At 37.7% G+C, this 8,428-nt stretch overlaps 1 protein-coding gene across 1 annotated transcript in view; it reads left to right on the forward strand.

The window, feature by feature from the left end:
• Positions 1-7,240, forward strand: part of RICTOR (RPTOR independent companion of MTOR complex 2) — a 208,302-nt gene extending 201,062 nt beyond the window's left edge. The window contains exons 35-38 of the mRNA XM_019517936.1: positions 1,751-1,909; positions 2,822-2,945; positions 4,684-4,822; positions 4,973-7,240. Coding sequence (XP_019373481.1) covers positions 1,751-1,909; positions 2,822-2,945; positions 4,684-4,822; positions 4,973-5,047 — 497 coding nt within the window. The 3' untranslated portion in view covers positions 5,048-7,240. The remainder of the gene's footprint in view (positions 1-1,750; positions 1,910-2,821; positions 2,946-4,683; positions 4,823-4,972) is intronic.
• The last annotated feature ends 1,188 nt before the right edge of the window (positions 7,241-8,428 follow it).

Raw genomic sequence — 8,428 nt, forward strand, 5'->3', positions numbered from 1 at the left:
GCTAGGAGACATTCCCGGATGCTTTTGGTGAGCCATGGGGGCTTATGTGCCCTCCTGCTCCTTTTGATCCGTGTTGGGATTACCTTCCTTTGGGCTTGGAGGATCGTCTTCTTAAGGGGTGGGGGGCAGGGAGGCCCCCCTGCACATTCCCCAATGAACCCAGAAGTGGACTGGAAGTGCTTCTGGCGCACTTCTGGGTCTGCTGGGGAGCCCCTTGTGCTCCTGTGGGATGCTCCATCTGCCCCAGCATTGCAGTGTTGACGAGCTGCCTGGTACCTTGAGGTATGTAGAAAAAACATTTAAAGTTGCGTCTATGTCCAAATCTCTCTGAATCTATTCGGAGGGTTCCAATTCGATCTGGAGAGATTAAAGGGTCTCCTGGTTCGATTTGGAGATTCGGCCACCGAATCAGGGACCAAAGCTTCACACAGCCCTACTGCAAAGCTCTTTTTGTTTTGCTTATTTAGACTGAAGGTTAGCAGCCTTCTGCCCACAGATGTGGAGCATCAGTGGCGTTTAGCTCAAGCCACTCTCCCTGTGCCACCCTGAGGAGAACAGTGCTAGCCCATCTGCCCACCTCTGTTGTGAGTCATTATAGCTTACAGACAGAAAAATTTGCCTACCTCTGATATTAGACTGTTAGCTCTTGAGTACAAGAACTATCACATGATTATTTGTATGAAAATTACCTACCACAAGGGGACTTTATCTCAGTGTCTAAGTGCTACTATGATGCTAGGAACCCTGCCAGACATACAGGTAAAGGTGTGATGGGATTTGATATGAGATCCACACAGTTGCACTTCCTGCCTGTGCCACATGATTATGGGATTTAGGATCAGATCCCATCATGTCTTATTGCCAGTGCAGGGGAATCTTGAGATCATGATGTTGGGCTTCCTCTGTACTAGGAAGTAGCAGGCTACCACATCTGGAAACCCTTTCAGCTGATCTGGACTCCCAGCTGCGGGGATGCACCTAGCCACACATTCAGTTAATGACATGATAGTATCCAGCCACAAAATTATTACACATTTTGGGGGGGGAATAACCTGGCTTATTCATTACTACATGATGCCATTAGTTGCTTTAACCACGGCTGGGTCATAGCCTGTGATGTAGTTAACTGGTTAATCACGTTTTAAGTGTAATATGTGGGAGGGGCCTAGTATACCTACCTTTAATATTGTTCTGTTGTAGGCCATTTTTCCGAAATTTGGTTTTAGTTGGAAGTATTTGTCTCTAAGGGTGTCTATACAAATTGCTGCTCTAATTAAAAAGCCAGTACCATGTGTATTAAGCCCCCGCGCATTTAAAAGTGGCCCTGGTATGCTTTAACTAAAGCTCATTCAGTGAGCTTTAGTTAAAGCACCCCAGCAGCCATTTTTAAACCTGCAGGGGCTAATACACATGATGCTACAGCAGTGCTAGAGCGTTGTAATTAGTCTAATCAAGTCTGCTTTAATGAGTTATAATTCAAACACATCAGAGCACGTGTTTAGTGTTTAGATTAATGCTGCTTTAACGATTTTCATTTCAGTATATGATGATTCTCATACATGTACACGAAAAACAATAAATCTCAGAAATGGATAGAGTTTTGTCAAAGAATCAGTATTTTTGCTTCTGGGTAAATAAAATGTACGTTCTAACATGTTTTAATGCATTAAAATGATCTTCCTTTTTGTCTTTAATGATACATTTATATTCTCAATACTGTTCTATTGAAAGATGGAATATTTGTTATCAGATTTTTCAGACATTCCATATCCTGATTGGTGTGGACAGACCATCCATAATCACTTAGATGTGGTTTCTCATTCCTCAAAGTTTTCTGGGATTTCAGGCTGTAGTGATGCAGTATCCCATGGTTCAGCTAGTAGCACCAAGAGTACAGATCTTGTACTAGGTAAGCTGGAATACCATTTTATTATGTGAAAAGTACTTAATCTGTAACATTTTATTTTATATTTAGATATTGCAAAAAAGGCATTCTGTTTTTCATTCTCCACCATAAAGCAGTATAATACCTTTTAAAATATTTTATGATGCTTCTATCAACTAGCAAAGAGCTGGTGGGGTCAAAGATAAGAGCGCCAAATTAGAAGCTATAGGTGCATCTTCCAGTCTGCCACGTAGTCATTGCAGCCTTTTGGAACTCAGTTAACCTTTCTTTGCCTTAGTTTAAATCGATATACCCCTCCCATTTTTCTAGTGTTGCTATCTTAAACTGTTAGTAATTCATATGAATCTTGAACATTTTATCCCGTACTTTGGATTTTTGGAATAGAACAGGAACCATATTTAGACACTTTGATAAATGCTTCTATTTCTTTAAAAATAAAATATTATGGAAGATATTTGTAATTTATATTGAATCGGCTGGTGGCTAAGATTTTGAATTAAGATTATTACTTGACAAATAAAGTAGATCCTTGCCAGCGTAGACAGTTTATAATTCATCCACAATGACAGACTTATCTTTCAGTTGAATTGGGAGTTTTCAGTAGCAATGTGATACAACTCAACACCACAGTTGAGTTTTCCAGCACTAACACTGAAATTCTACAAAATATATTACACCGCATTTCTGAACTTCTCATCTACTTTTTTCACAATAAGCTGGTATTGTGTTTAAGTGAATGAAAAATTATGTAGCGCTCCTTGATCTTTGCATTTTTAACAAGATTGTTGGAAATTCATCAAATACAGTAATTTTTGAGAGTTAGCAGACTTGTTTGTACGGTATACAGTAATCCCATTTAGCCCAATGAAAGTATGCCCTGTGTCAGTTTCATACAATGAAATCTGTTTTCTAAAGGGGTCAAAGCTATCCCAGATGATACACCAGTGTGCCGTATACTGTTGCGGAAAGAAGTCTTACGTTTAGTAATCAATTTGAGCAGTTCTGTGGGAACAAAAGGCCATGAGACTGGGCTCCTGACGTAAGTAAAATGTGTCTTTTGTATTACAATTTTTACCAACATTCAGTATAAATATGTTGTAAAATTCTTACAATTTGTATTCATATCTTTCTGCTGGCTTCAAACTCCATTAAAACAGTTTACACCATAGATCTTTAGCAAAGGATTGCAGTAATAACTGCAAAAATAAGCACTGCATTAGGCATTGTTGCACAGTTTTGTTAGAGCTCTCTCCCATCCCATGAGTGAGGATCCAGGATGGATAAGACATGTTTATACTTTGGCAGCAATGTGCCACAACAGGGATGTTCTTGAGGACCCCCTGCCCCCCAGCTTCTGCATGCACTCTTTAAACTCAGAAATGTGCCTGTGACCATCAGGGTGAGTGGACAGGGAGTGCAGCACCGACATGCATGCTTTCATCTCTAGCTCTGAAAAATCTGCCTGTTAAGATTTATGGTTAAACCATACCACATAGATTCATAGCTGTTTGTTCAATTGTTTCATAATAATGCACTGACCATTATGAGTTGTTTTCATTAAACATTTTCTGTATGCACTGTACTGTGGGTACATTCAAAACTTGCCAGTTCAAGATACTGTATGAAAAATATAGATATTTCTTGAAGACTGGTCAGCTTCAATATTTTATTTAGCATAGTATGAGCCAGGGATGACCACAGTTCCAACCCTTCTAGCTGTGAACCAATATCTTGAAATGGCTGAGAACCACATGATATGCAGCCCTTGAGGTGTGCATGCCCCAGAATCTGTGACTTGGATGCATTGCCCCAGCTCAAATAATTTGTCATTAAGTGACTTTGTAAAATAAATAATTAGCAAAAACTGAAGAAAATCAAAATGTAATAAATTAAAAGATACGTGTGTGTGTGCACTTGTCTGTGTGTTGTTGAACTTCTTTCTTCAGCAGCTGCCAGCAACTCCATGAAGCTTGTGAGTCAGTTTGAGAATCCCTGGCATAAGTAAATTAGCCACTTTATGAATCGATAGCTAGTTTTTTTCTTCATATCTAATATCTGTTAAACAAGATCAAAACCATGTACTTACTTAAACCATGTAAGCTCTTATATTTTAATTGGAGTTTGTCAGTACATTGGGAAAATTCTTCTGGTTGCTCAATATTATGATAGAAATTTAAGCTTCCATAGTGCAGCTGGTGAAAACTTATGCCATGTTTTGGCAAGATGGCTGCTAGCAGGCAGGTTTGAAATGCCCATTTTAGGTATTATTTTTAAAAACTTGATGACTTAAGTCCTCAGCATATTAATTTTCTTGTTGCTGAATGGCAGACAAATAGTGTGCGTTTATTTTAACCACACTTGATACTGTCAGTTAGGTCAATATTTTGTTCTGTTCTTTGACTTGTTTGTAAAAACAGAACCTACCCTCAGAACTTGAATAGCGTCTTCAAATGTGATATTGTTTATATAGTCATATGCAAATTCATTTAGAATGTATTTCCTTTAGTTGGACACAAGGTAATAGCTAATATGTCAAATTGCTTGTTGTGCCTAAAGAGTAAAATAATAATAAGCTTGGCAGGTCATTTGAATTGCGTACTCCTCCTCTTTGTATCTTGTTGATTGTTTCGGCTCATTGAATTAATAAGCCTCAGCTTCTGCAGTTAGATTTAAATGTCATTAACTATCTTGAGCAGCATGTAATTTAACAGTTCTTAAAATATAATAGAATTTGAAGTGAGATCATATTTAAAATGCCTTTTTTTCCTGTTGATCAGCATTAAGGAGAAATACCCCCAAGCATTTGATGATATATGCCTTTACTCAGAGGTGTCCTACTTGCTAGCACACTGCACATTTCGCTTACCATCTCGAAGATTCATACAGGAATTATTTCAAGATGTACAGTTTTTACAAGTAAGTGGAGGTTTGTTTTAGATGTATTGACATCACCAATACAGGTTCCATGGTTAAACTGAGCAGTGCTTTTGTGCTTATTTTATAGGCTAAAGAATCTAACAGTTAGAGAAACATCTAACACATACTGTGCATCCTCTTTTCCCCTAGATGCATGAAGAAGCAGAGGCTGTTCTAGCAACACCGTCAAAACAACCAATAATTGATACATCAGCTGAATCCTGACCTCAGTTTTGTTTGTTGTGCAGTGTATGAACTTGTTAAAAGCCTCAGATGACTTCTGATTGACCGTACAGCAGAGATTAGGAGGATCATCTTCTAGACTGTTCCAGAAGTCACTGATACATGAAGAGTGAACGAAAGATATTTTTTCTCAACAAATTACTGCCCCTTTCCTCTGAGCCCTTTGGGGAATCGATAACATTACCATAGTTTTAATAATAGTAATTACCAATATATGCAAGAGCCAAGCACTGAACACCTGCCACAGATTTTCATTTTCTTTTTTAACATGACATTTAAACATAGGACAGTCTGCAGAAACATCTTTTACATGGTTGACTTGGAATTCTGTTCCAGGTAAGCAGATTGATGCCTTGCATTTTAACCCTTGGACACCAGACATCAGGGTAACACGAAGCTCCTTTCCATTTTCAACAATGGAAGCATGCTATTACCGTGGAAACCAGGGGATTAATTTTGGCCCGTCTGTGTTAGTTTTCTTAATGTTTGTAACACTACTTGGGGGATTTATAATCTCAGACAGAAAGGAAAGCCTCTATGAATCTGGGGTTTTCTCATAAGTTATTTTAATGTCACTATAGTTGCAAGAGTTCTTATTTTATTAGCAGTCTCTCCAGTTTTGTTGCATTTACTTATATGATGTTATCTGAATGAGGTAAGGATTTTCACTACAGTTTGATTTGAAAATGAGAAATACTTTAGGTTTAAATCAACTAAAATCTGATTGTTTTCCCTGACCATTATGCATGTATTCTTTGGAGTTTCTACACTCATGTTCATGTAGAATGAACGTTGGTCTTATTCCTAAATGATAATCTCTAACCAGTATGATTTGTGTCAGATGGGGTGAATACTGTATCAAATAACTTGAATACATTTGATCATTGCTGCTTTTGAGGGAAGACTTAGTAAATAGGCAGTTTCCACTTTCCATGGCAGCAGGGTGTTTTTCTAAAATGAAGATTTGCTTGAATTTTCAGTGTATGACTGGTCAGTCAGTAGATAATGCTAATAATTGTAGTGAAAAGCCTTAAATACCAAATTTTCAAGCAGCAGTACTTTAATTTTCTATTGATAGTCTTTAGATCTTTTGCACAACTTTTGTGATACAGTGACTGTTAATATGTACAGTAATTGCCTTCACCCTGTTACTAGTGAGGTTGCTAACTTTGAGCGCAAGATGAAAAAAGAAAAACCCCAGTCTTCTCATGCATCTAGAGACTTGAAGTCTTTTTAGCAATTAAATACAAATATATGCAAAATTGTATATATCGTAGCATTGCCACCTGTATTGGAAAGCATGTAATGGAAAGGGTTACCCTTTGATCTTCAGAAGGGTGAGCCATTCAGCAGAACAGTACTAGGTAGAAGACCATTTTTATCCATTTTGAAATCATGCCAGATTACTGTTTTAGGTGTGAGAGAATTTATTCAAATGGCATTGCCACATCTTAACTTATTATCTGTGCTATTGAAAATTTCAACAGGTAGCACTCTAAACTAGTAACAGCAAAAGACAGTTCCTGGTGAAATGTAGAATTCAATTGCTCTTACTGGAAATTCATCACGTGGGTGAAACATTTTCATCTTGCTTTGTAGAATTTGCTTCACTGTGTCATGGTGTGCACTTCATACCAACATGTTACAGTACAGTAGTTACAGTGCTATCAACTTCAGTTCAGAATCAGATCTAGTTCTGTGAGCTTTTCACATGTTCCCACTGAAGGAAAAGCAGAAAAAAATAACTTTGTTGCCATCAGTGACACAACTAACAATGTGTATACAAGACAATTTGATAACACCTTGAAAATAACACCTACCAATAACTATTTGGATTGCTTTGGTCTTAAGAAATAAACATTTCTGCAAAACCAAAATGTCAACCACAGTAGACCAAATAGTGGTATAAACTCCAAAGGAAATAATATAGTATTCCCACCAAAAAATGGGATTAGCATATCTTATACAGTAGTTTAAAACACTACCTCAGTTAGGATAGAGTATAAGATATTTGAGTTAACTCTAGATGGGGTTACATCAAATAACTCCATGTTTATTTTTCTGCAGTTAAGGCAAAATAGATGATTTTTATCACCTGTATTTAAAAAAAATCTGTCACCAGTTTTATCTATAGCACTTAGTGTAAAATGTTAGAAAGGCCTCTTTTTCCCTAAACAAAAAAGGAAGCAAGTGAAGATTACAATGTACTTTTTAAAATGAATGCTACTCTTAACTCCCTTGTGCACCAACATATCTGGATTTCCATCCTCAAGTGCCTACGTGTCCTCAACTGCTCAGTTTTGTGTGGGGAGCCATGGCAACAAAAAAGTTAATGTGCTAATCATTGCTTGAAGTTCAGTACGAATTCTTCAAAATGTATCCATATTGGTAGATTTTAAGAATATTCGTAAGGTGCAGGGGCAGTACCATACAGTTCATCAGTAAGGCATTTCTAGACTTAATTTACATTAGATTCACACTAATATTTAGCTTTAATTAGCAAATAAAGGGCACTGTATAATTTGGAGTAATTTGACATTTGGACAAGTGACACACTGTTCATTCCTAATTTTAGAGTGAATTTCAAACGCATCCCTTTGCAAAGTTTCTCTTTCAAGAACAGGTATTTTGTCACTTTAAAAAAAAATTACATTGAAAAGAAAAAAGTAAGAATCCTAAAATGAAGTTTGAAAATCCTTCCGCTGTTTTAGAAGGGGAAGTGAGAGAAGCCAGCAGCACCTCGTCCCAGCCAGTTTGTATCTTTCCAAACCTAAGATTTGTAATGCTTTTGAGCATGTACTAAAACATGCAGCATTCATGAACAATGCATGCATTCCAGACATACAGGACTTGCATTTGCTGTGATGAAGAAAACTCCAAAGAGTAAATGTTACAGCATAACCAGAACTCTCAGAGGAGGGTGCCTGAAGCACCTTAATCCATATTTAGGCATCTAAAACAGGCCTGGATTTCAGAGGTGCTGAACTCTCCTACCTCAGTGACTTTTCAGTGGGAGTTGCAAACGTTCACCACCTCTGAAAAACAGTCTTTGAAGTGCCTTCCCCTAAGCATGCACATTCGTGCATGCTCAGTAACTCGGGCCATTGCACACACAGTACTTGAAGTACAGAATAGCTTTCCCTCAGCCAATAGTCCCACTTCTGGACAGACCTATAATGATCAAAACTGCTTTTTCAAGTCGCACTAAAATGGTAACGTGTTCAGTAGCTTACACCTTTGAAAAGCTTAATTTTTAGGGTGGGAGGACTGGCCTGAAGAGTTGGGTAGGAGTGTTCAGAGGTAAGTTAGATTTCCTTAAAGTGCACACCAGCAGAGCAAATAAAGGACCAGTCTGAGATTTTT

This window comes from Gavialis gangeticus, unplaced genomic scaffold (genome assembly GCF_001723915.1).
Source record: "Gavialis gangeticus isolate Ggan-Ray unplaced genomic scaffold, GavGan_comp1, whole genome shotgun sequence".
NCBI classification, from domain to species: Eukaryota; Metazoa; Chordata; order Crocodylia; family Gavialidae; genus Gavialis; species Gavialis gangeticus.